This window comes from Quercus lobata, chromosome 11 (assembly GCF_001633185.2).
Source record: "Quercus lobata isolate SW786 chromosome 11, ValleyOak3.0 Primary Assembly, whole genome shotgun sequence".
Classification (NCBI taxonomy): domain Eukaryota; kingdom Viridiplantae; phylum Streptophyta; class Magnoliopsida; order Fagales; family Fagaceae; genus Quercus; species Quercus lobata.
The window spans coordinates 23237264-23258398 of record NC_044914.1 but is presented as its reverse complement, the minus strand read 5'-3'; the positions used below and the strand labels follow the sequence as shown (position 1 = coordinate 23258398).

At 36.2% G+C, this 21135-nt stretch overlaps 3 protein-coding genes across 3 annotated transcripts; 2 read left to right on the top strand and 1 right to left on the bottom strand.

Moving 5' to 3' along the window:
• The first annotated feature begins 1925 nt into the window (after positions 1-1925).
• Positions 1926-2438, top strand: LOC115966597 (TMV resistance protein N-like). Its single transcript, XM_031085801.1, has one exon. It carries the CDS (start codon positions 1926-1928, stop codon positions 2436-2438), a length of 513 nt encoding a protein of 170 aa, XP_030941661.1.
• A 6877-nt stretch (positions 2439-9315) lies between these two features.
• On the top strand, positions 9316-13109 carry LOC115966596 (TMV resistance protein N-like). The gene is made up of 5 exons (XM_031085800.1): positions 9316-9515; positions 9948-11031; positions 11129-11365; positions 11498-12340; positions 12426-13109. The coding sequence occupies exons 1-5, from the start codon at positions 9316-9318 to the stop codon at positions 13107-13109; spliced, it is 3048 nt and encodes a 1015-aa protein (XP_030941660.1).
• Positions 13110-16122: 3013 nt separating this feature from the next.
• Positions 16123-17879, bottom strand: LOC115967330 (RING-H2 finger protein ATL54-like). Its single transcript, XM_031086403.1, has one exon. It carries the CDS (start codon positions 17581-17583, stop codon positions 16423-16425), a length of 1161 nt encoding a protein of 386 aa, XP_030942263.1. The 5' UTR covers positions 17584-17879; the 3' UTR covers positions 16123-16422.
• Positions 17880-21135: the final 3256 nt, after the last annotated feature.

The following is a 21135-nucleotide window of genomic DNA, read 5'->3' as shown; positions in this document are numbered from 1 at the left end:
GATTTCTATCATCAGTGAAACCAAAGAGTCGAAATTAATTGTTGTTAGAGTCACGTAATTGGCATCTCATACAAAAGACTTTAAATCCATACAATTGCATGAAGACGATTTCATGTGTACATTTTAATGTGTATTAAAACTCAGGTTGTGTGCGGCGGCAAAGGTGGTGACGGCAGTGAAGGAACTACCTTAGGGCTGAGGAGGCCATGCCCACAAATATATATATATATATATATATATATATATATATTAACACACACACACACACAAAATACAAATTACTTTTGACTCTAAAGTAGATAACAAGAAAAATTTACAAGCTGACCCATGAAATCCCAAAATTAGATAACAAGAAAAATCTTTAAAAGAAGTGCACATATATTTTTGAACAAATCATAAATCCGGTCTAAGCAAAACAATAACAACAAATCAATTACAAATCCTAGCAAAATAAATCACAAATACCTAATAACATTTACCCAATTTCTCCCTTTTATTTGAGAGCTCTATTCCTCTCTCAAATAACTCCACTCTCATAGCCATAGAAACAACTCCTATACCACTGATTGTTTCATCCACACACCAATTAATATCACCACCAGCTTGGGTCAGTTGGTGTTTTTAACTTATCTGGTGAAAAAAATTTATTTATTTTTTGAATGATAGAATTTTATTGATTTTTAATATTTTATTAACTTTGGGGCACACTAGGCATGTTTGCATAAATAGTAATACATGTGTGAAACAATAGCAATTTATTATTTTGTGCCTAACCTAAATGCCACCAAATCATGTGTATGATTAGTCTATTGGTAATAAACTTTGTGCCATAGCTAAATTAATGTAATGATGGGAACTCTCTCAAAAAAAAGTAGTGATGGGAAAAACTTTATTACTTACTTAGTTAAAGACTCAAACTTATTGTCCATTATCAAGTGATTGTTTAAAAGATCTCTTTTTTTTTTTTTTTAAATACCATTTTTTCAAACTTTCATTTTTTTTTTTTTTTAAAAGGAAAAAAAATCTCAACCTTACCAAGACACCAATAATTGTCTTACCTTTTTTTCGCAGAATATTAATGCATGATATTTATTAACCATTATTTTAGCTGTATTATTATTTTTTTTTATATAAAATATAGAAATTTTACTATAACCTAATCTAAGTGTATATGTGTATGAAGCCCCTTCTTGGAGATTTGAACCTCAGCCCTTACCCTTCACACCCCACAAGCACTTATACTTATGAAGTGACCATCGCACCAAGGGTATGCGATGGTTTTAGCTGTATTATTAATATAATGCTTGACATGGATTTAAACTTTTAACTATAGTTTTTTGTATTTTTTTTTTTTAAGAATCTTTTAACTATATATATATATATATATATATACATATCATGGCATTATGAAGTTATTAGTTATAGAATTATGTGAAAAGAATAAATAATTTTTTTTATTTATAATGTGGATAGAATAAATAATCAATCTAACCTTTGTCAGACCTTGAAAACTATTGATTAAAATTCCTATTATTAATTTTTTTTTCAAAAGAAAAAATACAAATAATTAAAAAATTAATGCTAATAATGCATCATTGTCAACCTCTAATATTAATTCTCCAACTTTTTAAGATCTTTGAATAAAGAACTTTGACCATTCTAAGTTTAAATGCTAGTTCTATCCCTGGCTGGCTATCAGTTGGAAAATGCTTCATTTGGTGGGAGCTTCTAACACGTGCCAACATAACCAAAATGGCAAAATCCTTAATCGTGGGTCAACATGAATTTCACAATGTAAACGGTAACGTAAGCCAACTTGATACAGAATATTAAATTTTTTTTGTCTTTTTATTTCTTTGAAGCCGAATATTGAAGTTCTTATAGAAGTCTTTTCCATACACAAAAGCATAAGTTGTAAGTTTCCAATGGCTTCCATGAGCACTCAAGAGACTTCTTCTTCACCATCTATTTCTTCAACACCCCATTGGTCATACGATGTTTTCCTCAGTTTCTATGGTTCTGACACCCGCAAGACTTTTGCAGATCAGCTATATACTGCTATGAAAGACAGAGGCATTTCTGTCTATAGGGATAGCGAAGAACTAAAACAAGGGACATTCATTGGTCCAAAGCTCATGGAAGTCATAGAGAAATCCAGGTATGCAATCACAATTCTCTCAAGAAACTACGCTTTCTCAAGTTGGTGTTTGGATGAACTTGTTGAGATTGTCAAATGCATGAAAGAGACGCAGTTGACAATTTTGCCCATTTTCTACCATGTAAAACCATCTCACATTCGAAATCAAACAAGAACTTTTAAAAAAGCCTTCTCTAAGCATGAAAAAGACGCTGAGGTCAATAAAGAGAAGATACAAACATGGAGAGCTGCTTTAAGAAAAGTAGGAGATATTGCTGGATGGCATATACAAGATAGGTAACATTTCACATTTCCTTCTTTCAATGAGAATGGATGATATTCCGAAATGTTGGATTTATTTTTTCTCTTTTTGGGTTTCAAATGGTCTATAGCATCATTATTATCATCCATACTCATATATACTTAACAGCTCTTCCTTGACTATAATCATCATGACATTTATTTTTGTACGTTTCAAGTCAAATTGAACCAAAGAAAACTTTCAATTAGGTTTTAGAGCATTTATATCAGTTTGTCTAAAATTTTCTTCTACTATACATTAAAGAACTTACTTTTTCTATTTTATTTAACCTTTTTTTTTTAACCTCATATCAGATTATTAATCGTGTTTTCTATTTCATCATAGTATTAATTCTTCTTTTATTTTTTTAATACTTCTCTCAAGTGTCTCCTTGTCTCACCAACCCCTTCAATTTCAAATCTCATCACCTTCGCAACAATCAGATCATTTCTCCAACCCTTTCACTTTCAAATCATATCCACTACAACAATCAGTCCGCACAATATTTTAAGAGAGAGAGAGAGAGAGAGAGAGAGAAAGAGAGAAATGCCTTTATGTTGTGACGAAGAGAGTGAGCAACTGAGAGAACAAGAAGCGAAAAGAAGAGTTGGTCACTGAGAAACAAGAGAAGAAACAAAGACTAGGAGAGAGAGAGAGTAATAGAAAAATGAAGAAATTAATAAAATAATAAAATGTATAAACTAGCTTGAGTGCCTCCTAAATTTGGACAAGTAGCGTAGTGACATCTTATTTTTCCTGATGAAAACATAAATTGATGTGGGTATTTTTAGAATTCATTGAGCAAATTTTGGACATTATGCTATTTTAGCATGTTTAATCTGAATGCTCTTATACAATTACCAAAATTGTTACAATTGAACCATTGTAAAAAGAGAATTTCAACTTATGGCATTTGCTCCTAATGATAACTCTTTATCATCAGACCAAAATACCAAATCGATTTTTCAGTGAGGCGGAAATTGAAACTCTCTTAAAAAAAAAAAAAAAAAAAAAAAAAAAAAAAAAAAAAAAAAAACATTGTAAGAAGTGTTTTATGGTTCATCTATTGCAACAGATTTTGCGACTACTTATAATTGTTTCTCATTATTGTATATACATTGTTTATTATTTGTTAGTTTGTACTATTGACGTAAACAAAATAATTTACTATTGTAAGACATTTATTGTTTATCATTTACTAACTAAACTTCATTATTGTTACACATTCAATAACTAACCATTTAGAAATGGAGACAAATAGAGAGCTAGAAAGCATGGACAAGATAACACGGACACAAATACAACACACTGATACAACAATTTAAAAAAATTTAGGACACAGCATGTCAGAGATACATATATTAATTAATTATTGTTCATATAATCTTAGAAATATATCAATTTAAGACTAATAATGAATAATACTTTAACAAATTCTAAAATTCAAAATATACCCCTGTTGTGTCCCATATCCTTTCATTACGGATAGTGAAAGAATCACTACCCATCCTTTTGGCCAACCTGTCAGGTTTAAGTTTCTTACGAGCCCAGAGCCTAAAGACATCAACAGTCTCCAGGAAGTCTCTATCTCTAAGACCCTTAACCTTATTAATGCCAAAACCCAACACCTTGTAGCCATGTCTTAGAGGTGTTGTTGTGCTACCTTGATATCAACTTCTTAACTAACTTTTTTCCTCTCCCATGTAGGAACTTCTTCCTCTCGCCAAAACTTTTGCCGAGCCTTCCCTCCCTACCTTTCTGATTACTGGGTTTTTTCTCTGGTTTTTATACCATTTTTCCTCCCTTGACACCGGTATGGAACATTCCGTTGTTGAGGGCTTGCTCAACCTCCGGCTTACCAAGGAGGAAGAGGAAGAGATTTCCATCACAACCAAGAGCAGACTGGACCTGCTAAAGGAATGTTCTTTGAGCCTTTTTGGTCATCTTCTCACCAATAGGCACCAGAACCAGAGAGCTTTAAAAAATACCTTGAGATTTGTGTGGAAAATAGGATCAAATCTGCAGATTGTTGAGGTAGGAAATAACATTCTACAGTTCAAATTCAACTCTGAATTCCAACTTCAATGGGTTGAACGAAACGAGCCCTGGAATTTTGAAAACAATTTACTGTTGCTGTGTAGATGGCGGAAAGGATTGTCAGCTTCAAATATTATTTTCACCCATTCTCCATTTTGGGTTCAGATATGGGGATTACCGTTTGAGCATATGTCCTTAGAGGTGGGTAAAGAGCTTGGTAACAGCTTGGGGAATTTTATCGAATCAGATCAAAAAACAGGACATTCGGACCAAGCTAAATTCATAAGGATTCGTGTAGATCTTCAGCTGGATAAGCCACTCAGACGTGGAGGAAGAATTGCGAGCGCTGACGGCGAAAAATTCTGGGTTAGCTTCAAATATGAGAGGCTACCCATTTTTTGTTTTTTGTATGGCCGGTTGGGGCATGATGATAAACATTGCCAAGAGTGCAAGGACTACCAAAATGCCTCAAGGCAATATGGTGACTGGCTCCATGCGTATGGAAACACAAAGGCCGTGGGTGATAAATCCAGATCTACTAGCAGTGATGGTGGCGGAGAAGGACGATCTGAAGATGGAATGGATGGCTATACTCATACCACGGCAAATATATCATCTGCCTCAGTGAAGGAAGGCGGTAATGGTAGTTCTGCTGGTGGAAGCATCACTAGTTCAGGGAAAATGGGGGAAAGAGACGGCGGATCTACAGAGAAGACCGGCGCCATTAGACCGGAAAAGAATCAGGTTGAAGAAACCCTAAGGCAAAGGGACTATCCCGCATATGTGGGGTGCACGGACTCAGGTAACTCAATGGCACATGCTGATTCTTTTACTCCTCCAACTGTGCCCTCACCTGATTTGGGCCCAACAAAGATTAATGAAGATGCTTACTCACTAGTGGGCCAGAAAGTCCAAGAAGAAAAGGAATTTATGGAGGTATCTAGTCCTATAAAGCCCATCACTCAAGTCGTTCCTATCAGTAAGTTTGAATTGGGCTACATGACAAAAAACACAAGCCAAGTTCCAGGAAAAAAACCCAAGGCTAAGGTCCAACTGAAAAAAATAGCCAGGGAAAAAGGGAAAGCCAAAGAGTTGGTGTCTGAAGGGAAACAAATACCAGTAGGCTCAAAACGCACGGGCAAACTTATTTTTGAGGATGAAGTGGAGAACCTCAGTTCGAAGAAAATATGCACAGAGGCAGGTACACCTCAACCAACCCTCAATGAGATATCGGTGGTCGCTGCTTTGTAGCATCGCCGGGAGCAATGAATTCTCTAAGCTGGAACTGCCGGGGGCTTGGGAACCCCCAGTTAGTTAGAGCACTGCACGATATGGTGCGTCACTGGAAGCCCAAAATCGTCTTCCTCATGGAGACAAAGTCGAAAGTAAAGCGGATGGAGAAAATTAAAAACCGGATTAGATTTGCAAATGGCCTTATTGTCCCCAGCAGAGGCCGTAGTGGTGGTGTGGCTATGTTATGGACCTGGGATGTTAACTTGAATATCAATAGCTATTCGGGGAATCATATTGACGCCATTGTCAAGGAGACTAAAGACAACTTCCAATGGAGGATTACTGGCTTCTATGGTCACCCCGATACTCATTGAAGGTATGAGTCTTGGCACCTTCTTGCTTTCTTACATAGTCAATTTCAACTTCCATGGTTGTGTCAGCGTGATTTTAATGAAATATTATCTATAAATGAAAAAGATGGGGGAATTACTCGTCCCTAACATCAAATGGAAGGCTTTAGGAATGCTGTGAATTTTTGTGGTTTTGTGGATTTGGGTTATAGGGGTGCTGATTTCACTTGGTGCAATATGCAAGAAGGAGAGAATAGAATTCAATTAACACTTGACAGAGCATTTGCTAACACTAAGTGGATTAGAAAATTTGATGGGATGAGAGTTTACCACCTTGTGGACTCAACTTCTGATCATTGTGCTTTGTTTCTTACTGATTCCCCCCCCCCCTCCCCCCAATGCGTATCCAATGCTAAACACTTCCACTTTGAAGCCTTATGGACTAAGAATGAGGAATGCAGGAACATTATTGAATCCTCTTGGGGGATGGGGGTGGACTTGAGCACACCAGAAGGGATTATGGAGAATTTAAAGCATTGTGCCTCTGAATTATCTATCTGGAGTTCCTCGGTCTATGGTCTCATCCCACAGAAAATCCAATTAAAGCGAAATGCCTTAAGCGCCCTAACACAACAAGATAAAAATGGTGAGCTGAGTACTGAGATTAGAAACCTGAGAAGGGAGTTGAATGGGCTGTTGGAGGATGAGGAACTATATTGGGGTCAGAGCCAAGGTACATTGGTTAAAGGAGGGTGATAGGAACACGAAATTTTTTTCATGCCCATGCTTCAGAAAGGCATAAACAAAACACAATCCTAGGATTATGGGATGAACATGGCAGGTGGTGTGAGGAGAAGGAAACTATTGCCCAGACAGCCGTGGATTATTTTGAAAACATTTACTCCACCGCTTTCCCCACTCGGGTTGAAGAGGTCGTTAATGCTATCCCCTCTAAGGTGTCTGGGGAGATGAATGAAAGCTTATCTCATGCTTTTACTAGAGAAGAAGTGGTTACAGCTCTCAAGCAAATTCATCCCACCAAAACTCCCGGGCCTTACGATATGTCCGCTATTTTTTACTAGAAATATTGGAATATAGTAGGGAATAACATTACTAATATGGTCCTAAATGTCCTGAGCAACAATCTGCCCATGAATGAAATTAATAAAACTAATATTTCCCTCATCCCAAAAACAAGCAACCCAAAGAAAATTACTGAATTTAGACCCATTAGCCTTTGCAACGTTATCTACAAGCTTATCTCCAAAATTTTGGCCAACAGACTCAAAAACCTTCTCCCAAATATCATCTCTGAGAACCAAAGTGCTTTTACCCCGGACCACCTCATTACAGACAACGTGTTAGTGGCTTTTGAATTAATGCACTACCTAAACCACAAAACAGCGGGAAAAGAGGGTTATATGGCTGTTAAGCTTGATATGAGTAAGGCTTTTGACAGGGTAGAATGAGTTTTTATTAAAAGGGTCATGGAAAAGCTTGGTTTCTGTTCTAAATGGGTGAGTCTCATTATGCAATGCATTACATCAGTCTCCTATTCAGTCCTAATAAATGGGGCGGCTTATGGGAACATCACTCCATCTAGGGGTCTACGCCAAGGCGACCCCCTCTCCCTAAGCCTTTTCCTTCTTTGTTCTGAGGGACTCTCGGCCATCATTCACAAGACAGCAAGAAATCACTCCCTTACTGGCATTTCTATTTCTCGTAATTGCCCTAACATTACCCATCTCTTCTTCGCAGATGATAGCATCCTTTTTTGTAAGGCTAAGCCCGAAAAGTGTCAAGAGCTTAAACAAATATTTCAAAGGTATGAGGATACTTCAGGCCAGAAAATTAATACAGATAAATCCCCCAAGGCCTATGTGATGATCTTGAAAGCATGATGAGGAATTTTTGGTGGGGCCAAAAGCACCAAGAGAAAAAAATGGCTTGGGTTGGTTGGAAACAAATGTGCTATCCTAAATCTAAAGGGGGTTTGGGCTTTCGGAACTTGCAAACTTTTAATCTAGCCATGTTGGCAAAACAAGCTTGGAGAATCGTCACAAACCCAACTTCCCTTATTGCTCGGGTCCTCAAAGCACACTACTTTCCTTCCGGTGACATTCTTAGTGCAACTCTTGGCTCTAATCCATCCTACTCTTGGCGGAGCATTTTTAACAGTCTAGAGGTTATTAGAAAAGGAACTCGGTGGCGTGTGGGCAATGGCAAACAAATTCACATATGGGATGACAAATGGCTCCCCACCCCTACCACACACAAAGTCATCACTCCCCCTAATAATCTTCTAATCTTTCCCATGGTCTCTTCCCTCATTGACCCGACCACAAAATGGTGGAGGGATGATGTTATTAGAGCAACCTTCCTTCCCTTTGAAGCTAAAACAATCCTAAAGGTACCTCTTAGTCGAAGCTTGCCTGAAGACAAATTATATGGATGGGGAACAGCCGTGTGGAGTTCACTGTGGAGAGTGCATACCACTTAGCCCATTGCTTGGTTGAAGAAAAGGATGATGTGGGAAGCTCTATGGGAGATCCTCTCAAGCCCCTTTGGAAGTGTTTGTGGCACCTCCACCTCCCTGCAAAGATTAAAATCTTTGCTTGGAGGGCTTGTGTCAATGGGCTGCCTACCAAGGAAAAGATGTGCTCCCGTGGCATTATTACCAGCAATGAATGTCCAATCTGCAATGGGGGGATTGAATCTATTCATCATACTTTGTTACATTGTGAGTTTGCTACCCAGGTTTGGAATCTTTGGTGTGATGGGTTGCAACCGTACCAAAGGAGCAATTGGACTCTCCCTAACTTGGCCATGTTCATTCTTGCTCACAAGCCTTCTCAAGATCTTGAATTATTCTTCATTGTAGCTTGGGCAATCTGGTATAACAGAAATAGAATTATCCATGAAGGCAAGTGCTCCTCCCCCTTACAGGTTTGGCAGATGGCTAGAAGTTCCATTGAAGACTTCTCTAATGCGGGAACCATTGATTTTTCTGCTCCAAGGCTGCCCCTCGCTAGTTGCTGGTCCCCTCCACCTCCTGGTGTATTCAAGATTAATGTGGATGGAGCCTCTTTAGGCCTTGATGGACCTCTAGTATTGGAGTCATCATCAGAGATTGCAATAGCGAAACTTTTGCTGCCCTCTGCAAACCTCTTCCGTCCCACTTCCCAGCAGAATTAGCGGAAGTCCTTGCTTTAGAGCAAGGCATTTTGCTCGCCCAAGATCTGCAGCTCACTCATGTGATGATTGAAATTGATGCTTCCAATGTGATAAATGCCATCAATGATTCTGCCTTAGGGACTCCATTTGGGCACATTATTCAAGACATTATTCAAGCCAAAGAAACCTTTGCTTTCTGCTCTTTTAGGCACCTAAACCAGGCTTTCAATTATGCAGCTCATGAGCTTGCTCTCTTTGCCTGTAGGAATGGTTCTCATCAATTGTGGAAAGGGGTTACTCCCTCCTTTTTAGAATCAACTGTATAAGCAAACTTGCTGCTCTAAAATTCCTGCACAGCAGGCTCTTCTCTCTGTAATTTCCTTTTCTATTGTAATGCAATCTATGTTCCTTTTCAAAGAAAAAAAAAAAAAATGTCTTAGAGGTGTTAGCATGTCCAAAAGGTGTCTGGTGTCCAACACATGTTGGACATGGACACAAAGCCCAAATAAGGTTTCCATGCTTCCTAAAGCTTGTGGGTTTGTAATATTTTTTCTTTTAAATATAGAGAAATTATATTCAATTTATAATATAATAAACACATATATGTATCATACATGTGTGTGTATATATATACCTTTTTATAAACTAAGGTTAACTAAGACCCCCAAAATAAAATTGTTGGCTACATCACTAATCGTTTGATCATTTTTTATAGGTATGAATCAGAAGTTGTTCAGGAAATCATTGACATGATACTTCATGAATTAAATCGTGAATTCCCAAATGCTTGTGAGCACCTTGTTGGAATGGACTCCCATGTCGAGAAAATGATGAACTTATGTGGCACTGAACTAGATGGTGTTCGTTTTATAGGGATTTGGGGGATGGGCGGCATTGGTAAGACCACTCTGGCATATTTCATTTATAAAAGAATTTGCCGTCAATTTGAAGCTAGTAGCTTTATTTATAATGTTAGAGAAACGGTTGAAAAACATGGTATTGTTTATTTACAAAAACAACTTCTTTCTGAGGCCTTTATGGAAAAAGAAGCAAACATTTGGAATCATCATGTGGGAATCGGATTGATAAAGAAGAGACTACCCACCAAAAAGGTTCTTCTTATTGTTGATGATGTTGATAAATATGAACAACTACAAGCATTAGCAGGGAATCATGATTGGTTCAGTCAGGGAAGTAGGATCATTGTAACAACTAAGGATAAACACCTGTTGGAAATGTGTAGGGTGGATTATATATATAGAGTAGAGGGACTAGCCAATGATAAATCCCTTGAGCTCTTTAGTTTGACAGTGTTTAATAAAACCACTCCTAGAAAAGAATTTTTGGATTTGTCCAAAGGTTTTGTGAAGTATGCTAAAGGCCTTCCTTTAGCTCTTAAAGTTTTGGGTTCCTCCTTGATTGGTAAAACAAGAAGTGTATGGGAAAATTACTTAGATCAACTAAAAGAAAATCATGATGGAGAAATTCTAGATACACTTGAAATAGGTTATAAGGGATTGAAGGATACTATCAAAAATCTTTTTCTAGATATTGCGTGTTTCTTCAAAGGGGAGGACAAAGATCGAGTGGTAGATATAAAAGGTTCTAGTTGCTATATGGATTTGGAAACTCTCAATGACAAATCTCTCATTACCATTTTAGGGAGAAAATTGTGGATGCATGACTTGCTACAAGAAATGGGTTGGAGAATCGTTTGTCGTGAATCATTTCAAGAGCCTGGAAGACGCAGTAGGTTATGGCTTTGTGAGGATATATTCCATGTACTAAAGAACAATACGGTAAGTGGAATGGTACATAGATATAAATTTTTTTACATGGCTCATAATTATTTGTTGGATCTTGTCCTACACTAATTTCATTGTTTGTAAATATCAGGGAACAAAAATTGTTGAAGGCATGGTGCTAAACTCGCCTCTGCATAAAGAAGACTTGAATGCCAAAGCCTTCTCAAATATGAAAAGACTAAGGATGATTAAAATTTGCAATGTGCACCTTCCACAAGGCCTTAGTTTTCTTTCTAATGAGTTACGAGTGATGGAATGGCACGATTACCCTTTGAAATTCATGCCAAGGCGTTTCAACCGAACAATCTTGTTGAACTCATTATGCCTCGTAGCCACATTAAGCAACTACCAAAGGAATTTAGTGTAAGTATTTTACTAATGCAACGGCCTTTTTTTTAGCTTAGATCGACTAAATTCCTGACTACTTCATTTTTCATATCTATTTATTGTTTTATCACAGAACTTGGACAAGTTAAAACTCATGGATCTTAGTAACTCCCAAAACTTAATCATGACTCCTAACTTTAATGGACTCCAAAGTCTTGAGAGGCTAATTCTTCGAGGTTGCATAAGATTGCATAAGCTTCACCCATCCGTTGGATCTCTCAAACGCTTGTTAGAGCTTAATTTGGATGGAACTGCTATAGAAGAACTACCTTTAACAATTGAGGATTTGACCAGTCTGACTTTGTTAAGTCTTCAAAATTGCAAAAAACTTTTGAGCTTTCCAAGTGTGTGTTTGCCATCTCTAAAAATTCTCATTCTAAAAGGATGTAATAAGGTTCAACCACCTAAATCATGGCTTCTGCAAGGACTCTCCCGCATCTGTGCTCCACATGATTTATTGAAAGATTGCTTCTTCCCTACCCAAGATCCCATCAACTTGTTATTGCCAAGGTCATCTGGGTTAAGCTTCATGGTATCTTTGGATCTAAGTGACTGCAATTTATTAGACGGAGCACTCCCCGGTGATCTTAGTTGCTTATCCTTGTTGCGGTCTCTGAATTTGAGCAACAACAAGTTTACACACTTGCCTAGTAGCATTTCTCAGCTTTCTAGTCTTAAAATTTTTGAGTTGAAAGATTGCAGTAGGCTTCAATCATTGCCAGATCTTCCCTTAAGTACACTATATGTAATGGCACAAGGATGTCCACTGGAAAATTATTCGAATCAAGTTATGTGGACGTCGGGTGAAACAGGATTCACTACTGTTGATTTTTACGGGAATGAAGGAGAAATTACTTACTCAGGTTTGTTTACGCCAGTAGATCAGTTAGAGCTACTGTGGGAAAGACATGTGAAGGTAACTCTCTCTCTCTCTCTCTCTTTCAAGCACACACACGCATGCATTGTACATCATTATACTTACTATTTTAAATATGAAATAGGCGGCAATTAACCAAGATGTTGAACTTGGCATCTATTCACTTGTAACTGAAATTCCAAAGTGGTTCATCCGTCAGGGCCCTCCATCATCTGTAACAATCCCTTCTTCTGATCTATGCACAAATAGTTATTGGAGAGGAATTGCTCTATCTGTTGTTTGTGTAGACTCTGAAAATTTTAATGACCTTTTTTCGGGGCTGGATTTAAAATTTCTTGCAGAGTTCAATTTTCGTTCCAATATGAATAGAGTTCGTGTAGAATGTTATCCTCTAGTCCTAAAGCGCAATGGATTCCTGGATGCTAGTTCATTTACATTTCATGTATACATACCAGCTGCAAGACTTGGAGACCACTTAGATGAGTGTGATTGCATTGGTGCTTCGATTGCAATTGAACACCCTTTTATTGAGCCTACAAAGTGTGGTGTGCGAATAGTGTTCAGTCAAGATGTGGAAGGGTTTGCACAAGCTATATTCCCAGATGGTGTCCAGAGCTATCCATGTCCTGGAAGTTCCATATCCAAATGCCAGGTTGATATGGTGGAATCTAGTATGTCCAAAGGCCAAAATGACTCAAACATCATGCAAGAAAAAAAGTTCAAGTGTTTGCTTTCGACATTGTATCAGGTTTCCTGTGATCTTCCCAAAACACCATATTTCGGCATCTCATTTTATCTCACTCACTGAACTTAAATTTATGTAAAGTGTCCACACTCTTTTTTATCATGTGTAAAGTGTAGACATTCTTGAAAAATGTGGATATTGTGTGAAGTAGTATACACGCAGGGTGTCAAACAATAAAGCAAAAGTAGAAAAGCTTGTGACAAAACTCAGGAGTGCCGCAGGTAACACTACTTGGATAAAACTTCAAATCAGAAGTTAATTTACAAATTAAGGCAAAAGTAGAAAAGCTTATTAGTGCAAGCTTTGTCAAACCTTGCCATTATCCCAATTGGCTTACCAATATTTGTCTCATGTTGAAGAAAAATAGTTCGATCAGCTACTGCGTGGATTTCAGAGATTTTCCTTTAACCAACATATATGCTCTCATGAACGCCTACAATAACAATAAAATGTTCTTTATCATGGATGGGTTTTCGAGATACAATTGAATCAAGATGCAAACAATAATGCCTAGAAAACTTCCTTCAGAATGCCTATGGGGATTTTTTACTACACGTTTATGCCATTTGGATTGGAGAACATCTGGGAAACCATAGTTGTGAAATCCAAAGTAGCTAACGATTACATTTCCCATTTAAGACTAGTCTTTGAAAGATGCAGACTATATCCATCTCAAAGTTTTTGGGGAATTTAAAAGCTTCTAAAAGCTTAGCAGCATCTCCTTCAAGAATGATGTTAGTTAATTCTAAAACTAGCCAAACACATCAAACAAATAACCAAAGCTTCTGCCCAAATTACATCCCCTGACTGTTCACGCTTGGCCCATCATCGTAAATTACTCCCTACTCATTTTGGCGCAGCGGTATCCCTCCTTTACAGTAACACCAAAAGTATTTTTCATTTATTTAGTTGGAGGGGACTTCACTTCGTTGGAGATTGATTATTAAGGTTCTTTTGGAATTATGCTGTTGTTTGGAAACGATTTTTTTTTTCCTCTGAATATTTGAAACGATTTCTTCGTTCATGAATTGTTTTGATTCTTGCTAGCAAATGTATAACGTTGCCCCAAAAAAAGAGTAAACTCTTTGGCCCTATCCGCAATCCAAGTTGAAAGAAAAGGTTTGGCTGATAATGACTTCTCACATTGGAAAGTAGAAGAAATGGAGATTAGGATGGATAGACCATAAAGAGGTTGCCCATAATTGTTGAACAAAAAGGGTCTTTCGTGAAAATATGAATGGTTGTTTCAGTTGGGATCCCACAGAATGTGCATTTGTCAACTAAAGCCCCATTTTAATCTCCCATCCATCTTAAGGCAAGGTCGCTGTAAGATTTGGGGCTACATTCGGCATCCTAAATTTTGAGACAAAAGCATTGGTTTAGAATTTTGAAGATCAGACTAAAATCTTCTGAACATGAAGTCCAAGTAGGAGGTGACTCTCATCGGGTAACACAAAGAAGGACATTAAATAGGATGGCATAGCAAATGCCACAAATCTAATTAACGTGGCTTGAGAAGCCTAGGATAATCGTTTTTGCTTTCAGCCTTGTAATTTGTATTGAAATTTTGCACCGCACCTTCAAAGGCTTTGGATTTAATGGCACTAATTTTGAGTGGCAAGCCTAGATAGTTGGCTTTAGCATCTTCAATTGTAAACCCCATGATTGAGGATAAACGAGCTCTTTCAGCTATACTAATGCTCCTGCTGAAGATCTGAGACTTTAGTAGGAACATATTGACTGCTTTACCTGACGAGGCCGTGTAAATGATATTAGAGCTTCTGCTTGTTGCTCTTCATTGAGAATGAACAGAAATAAATGCAGTTAACAGATGGCTGGTGAAAGCTCTGCTCACTTTTACCTCTTTCGGTTAGCCCCAAATAGTCTGTCCGTTGGAAGTTTGTAACTGCACCCTTGACAGAACCTCTACAACAAGGATTAATAAGAAAGGAGGCATAGGGTCCCCTTCTCTTGGGCATCATTGAGGTTTGAAGAATCATGGTAACTGTCAATGATTAAGATAGAGAAAGCATCGTTGAGATGCATTGCTCTATCCACTACACCCATTTCTCTGAGAATCCAAAACACCTGAGCTGTTGGAGAATGAAAGAACAGTAAAGCCTAACATAGGCTTTCTCCATATCTACCTTCAAGCCAATCAACCCTTGTCTACTTTGCTTCAAGCACACAGAACGAAATGATTTACCGGGCTAAGATACTATTATCCCAGATTCTTCTTCCATGAACAAATTTTACATGCCAATTAGATATCTAGGAAGAAGAGGCTTTAATAAATTTGCATTGTTAATAACATTGCAAAGAGATATTTGTTGGAATTGACTTTTAGTGGCTGCATTCTCTATTTTTAGGATGAGAGTGAGATTATGAATAAATTGCCGAAGAATGAACTCTTCCTCAAAGAAGCTGGTGATGGAAACTAAGGCATTGCCCGTTTTCCCTTGAGAAAATCTATGGTATGATTTATCCTACAGATTATTCTCACAGAAATTATTAGCATCTCAGGGCAAGGAAATCTTCCTCAAACCTTAAGGGAGGAGGATAGTATAATTCATACATTTTTTTATTATTGAGTTTTCTTTTTTTTTTAATAATTTATCCCTCCCTCTTTTAGATAAGCTAGGCTGAGAGATGTTCTTGCCTCTTCCCCCTAATGAAAACTTACCATTTAGCAAAAGAAAAAAGAAAAAGAGTTTTTGGCCCTAAGGAAAGGCAGAAGGGAGATTAAATTAGTGACCTTTGTTTCATGAGACATGGTTCGTATCTGGTCGTGTTTCTGTTTAGGATTCCAAGTAAACACATGGTTTGGTCATAATCCATCAAATAAATCCATGAACAAAACAGGTGGCATCCTATGTGATGAGCTAAAGAAAAATAACTTAATTATATGAAATCAAAAGAAGGGAAAAAAATAAAATCCAGAAGTGAACAAATTTTGAAATGAAATGTAACAGAATAAAATATATAGATTGGATAATCAAATTGAGCATAACGTAGTCGGATTTGATTATTTGGCCTCTAAATGAATATAGATAGCATTGTAATTGCAGCAGTTTGCGCAAAATCCCACACTACCATCATGATTACTCCGCCATGGTAAATTGAAAATAAGTCACAATTGTTGAGCTCCCTTTGAAAACTTGAAAGTTGACAAATACAGAAATGAACATCTGAGATGAATCCCACTTTTGGATCAATCTCAATTTCCTCTTGTCACTATACACTTTGGGACCTTATGACTATGACTTTATTACATAGTATCAGACACATAAAAGTAAAATTCTGTAACATCTCAGCTTAGCAAGAACTTGTGACACATCAATTTTTTCAGAATACTTACTTGACAACATGAGCAAGATCAAAAGCTTCGCAAAACCAAGTTTCGGCTCTGGCTATAGTTGCCTAACTTGAATTTCCCACTCCAGGAAACAGATCTCTTCATGAAAATAGGCCTATTTGGCAGCAATCTCGCTTTTGAAGAACTACCCAATAATCTCATCAAATTCCTATTCCCATCACCTCTATTTCCAACAACTCTTGTGTTTTCATTCAATTTTACCAATTGGGTTTCTGAATTTCCAGCAGACTTTACTGGAACAATATTAGCAACAGCAAGACTGATCCTTGAAGCTGACATAGAGTCCAAGGAAACTGATCTTCTCAATGGTTGTATGTCATTCACTTCCACATTTGAATTCCCACATCTTTTCTCACCATTCTCAGACACTGATCCACCTTCTTCCTCTACACCAATCCTTAACTCACAAACCTCTTCTTCAATGTCCCGATCGGATTCACTACTACTATGTGAAATCTCCACTTGGGCTTCTTCCCCTGCATCTAAATTCTCGACCTCAGGCTCTGGCACCGGCGTCATGGACGTGCTTCTGATGATAGGCGCACGGCACATGGGGCAATTGGTGTGTGATCGAAGCCAAGTATCAATACAAGGGAGGTGAAAAGCATGATTACACTTGGGTAACAGTCTAAGACTCTCATCTTCTTCAAACTCACCCAAGCAAACAGAGCACTCTGTTCCTTCAACAAGACCATCACCTCTCTTATACTTGCAAACCCTGATTGAACTTATAACTGATGGTTGTAGACCAACGGTGCGTATGTACCAGATGGGATGGTCAATGATAGGTCCTTCTTCTTCATCAAAAAACTCATCCTGGGTCTCCTCAGTTTGTGGCCGTGTGCTCCTCCTTGAGTTGCGCCGGCGTAAATAGTAGCGTGAATAGATAGCCAAAAAACAAACGATAATAAAAGCAGCGGCGAGAACCGTGCCTATGGCGATCACATAAGTTGGGATCTTATTGGATTTTCCTGATTGATCATTGGAGGGGATGCTTGGTGGAGGTATCGGAGGATATGAGTAATGGCAGATACTCGGACAGGAATTTAGACAGTCTTGTGGGCAATAGCCTTGAACATCAAAGTTAAGACAGTATACACAGAAAGGCGACAAGCTTCCATTGTTACTATCGTCTAATAGCTTTCTATAAAGAAAACCCATTTCAAGAGACAGGGATTTGGTTATGCAGACAAAGAAAACACCAAAGCAAAACCATCAGAGAGGGAGAGAGAGAGAGAGAGAGAGAGAAAGGTTCAAGGTTAGGTGGTGATTGAACAAAGAGATAAGAATTGTAGGTAGGAATTGGGAGCAGGTTTGGTTCAAAGACGGCTTCTTTCGTTAAAGGGTGATGTTTGAATTTGGAGAATAATGGAGAACAGAGATTGGATATTGGAGATTAGCTGAGCTGTGTGACCTTTCTTTTTGATTGTTTATGCGTTGCTTGCTTGACTTTGTAACTTTGCTTTTTGTATTTTATAATTTTATGGAGGCAGGCTTTTCTGGACTTTTTGGTTCTAGCCAGGCCAGATAAACTCGAATCAAATTCTTTTACTTTTCTTTTTTTAATCCATTTCCCAATCAGAAAGAATTACCATTAAAAAAATTAATGGGAAACAAAAGATTAATTACGTCTAGACAATTTCGAAAGTTCATTCTTATAGGATTTTTTTAAAAAAAAAAAAAATGCCACTTTTTGTTTCCCTATCAAAAGCACAAGAAAAGGCATGAATGATGCAAAATTACATGAATTGACAAAAAAAATTTTTTTTTTTTTTTTGTGAAAGACGATACATTAAAACAAACTAAAAGGGAACAATAGGTTTAGGACAAAGCTTGCTAACATACACCCCATTGAGATCATCCTCAAAAACATCCAACAAATCCACAAGCAGACTATGAAAATTGACAAAAATTTTAGTGAACGTATAACATTTCAAATTTTTTTTTTTTTTTTGGAAGCCTTAATAAAATTTTGAGAACATTTAAGAACATAATTTTTTATGCCATAATTTTTATTACAACTCATATGGTTGATATTGAATAGTAGAGAAAAAAGCCGCACTTGTGGCACAAAACTTGTAGATGTAGAAGAATTGTTTATTTTATCATTTTCAGACATTCAAGCAGAGAATGTTGCTCACAAAGTTTGCATAGTAACGTAGTTTCGGTTAGTTTAACTGGTAAAGTTTTTGAAAATTAAATAAAAGATTTGAAATTCAATCGTCACTTACACTAAAAACTGATTGATGTCTTAGTCTAATGATAAATAACACAATCATCTGAAACAAATGTCATAGCTTAAAACTCTATAAAAAACAAAAACAAAAAAAATGTGCACATAAAAATATATAAGCATAACAATGTGTTGTTTCGTGCATTCTTAATAGTTTAAAATACATATTATAATATGATAAATGTTATTTCCACAATATATGCACAATAAATTTTAAGTGGTAAGTTGTTACTAACTGTTACTAGTAGGTAAAAAAGTAATTTCAGTGATGAATTCAAATTTATATATTACTAAAAGCTGAAGTGTAGCGTTTAATGCTGCTGCACTCATGTTGAGCCACATCAGCATCCACGTCATTATATTTTTTCTTTCCATTTTCTTATAATTATTTTTAATATTTTTTTATTTCATATTTACACTTCTCCAACCTTTCTCCATCTCTTACCTTTTCATCTCCCCACTATTTCTCCAACATTTCTCCTTCCCTCACCTTCTCATCTCCCCACTACCTTCTACATTAATATCATTCATCATCTTTCTCTTCATCTTCTTCTATTTTTGTCTCTTCTTATTCACATCCTCTTACTATAAATTTGTCACTATCTCTTTCATTCTATGTATAGTTTTCCCTTACAAAAAAAAGGTTCTCTCTCTCTCTCTCTCTCTCTCTCTCACACACACACACACACACACACACACACACAATTTTTGGGTGGATTTTTATTTTTTATTTTTTTTGCATCTTCGCTTTAGGTTGATAATTTTTTATATTATTTAATCTACTTTAGGTTAATGTGATTCAATTTTGTTTTTTTTTCTCTCCCTCTTTGATTGTTAAATGTTATCCTATTGTGTTATAAAGGATTAAATATAACATATAAAAATATAATATTATTCTACTACATTACATGATTTGGATAATTTAATTTGATAGCGTGATTTTTATAATACTCAATTTAAATGTTAAACTATGAGACTTTAATCATTTTTGTTTATTTTTTAATCCTTTGTTGTGGACAAAGTACTCTTAATAATTGTATTAGAAGTACTCTATAATGCCATATATTTAGAGAAAAGCAAAGGTTGGCCAAACAAAAATTATTGGATGAGAGACAAATTTTATCTTTCGCAATTTTACTATAATTATTATTATTATTATTATTATTTTATAACAATGCATATATAGAAATTTAATTCTTAGGTTTTGCTAATAATTGTTTATTTGATAATATGTTTTGGGTGGATGAAATTACAATTTCTGCAAAGGAAATAACCTTAGTAGATTATAAACAACAAATTGTTATCACTTATCAAAAAAAAAAAAAAAAATTTGTTTTCCTAATTGGTCCAATTAATCATAGTTAAGTTTTATTAATTTTTTTAGTTACTTTTTTCAGTATTTTGGATTGTAGGCAGAAAAAATAAGTTTGAGAAAGTTTGTTTAAAACTAAAAGAATAATTTCCAAATTTTATATTCTTTTTAATGATTCACAAAATGTTATAACTTTTATAAAAATAAATAAATATTTTCGTTAATTTGCCTTTTGAATTTTTGAGAAAAATTTTATTTTTTTCCATTTTAGTACGACAAAAACTATTAAATTTATGATTTATGATTGTTCCTATATTACATTTATGATTATTCTTATAATAAATAAAAATATAATTACAAAGTACGTTACTCTTTATTAAATTAGTTTAAATTGTATAAAAAAATTTAATAAAACCACCATAAAAATAACTATCATGCGCAACGCGCAGGTCTGCGGCTAGTTAGAACTAATAACAACTTAACTCCAAAGATTTGTTGAGAAAGTATTATGAAAATATTGTAAACATAGCACTTTTATTATTATTATTATTATTATTGTTGTTGTTGTTGTTGTTGAAAACAAATCTTAATCCAAATGCTAGACTAAAAAATACTAGTGACAAGACTTTATTAATCCAGTATTCCACTCCGGATACTAAGGTTCAAATTCCAAAAATGATTCATTGGAAAGATATTACTCTTCCTAATGAATGGTTGTTGGAACGAGAAGCTCAGCCTGCTAAATTTGTTTCTAATGAAATTAATCTTGATTATATCCAATAGTATCTTGATAGAACTGTTAAAATAAGTTTTGGTAATAATAACAACAAACCTTTAATGATCAATGAAAGAAGACATTCCTCGGCTTACCCCCCTATTCAGGCAGTCAAGCCTCACACTACTACACTTGCTACTACATCTACCACCACACTTGCTAAGTCCAAAAAGAAGTATGCCTTCGATGGTCTCAACAGATCTGCCATAATTGCATTGTTAAAACAACAATGGAATGATGAAGAAGCTACAAATGCTAACTCAGAAGAAGAGGAAGATGACCAAGAATCCGAGACATTCTCAGAAGCCTCTGTAGCTATTAATGACAATCCTTATTATCCCTATAATCAAGAATTATTTGGACATAATGAAACTTCCACATCAAACTTAGGTG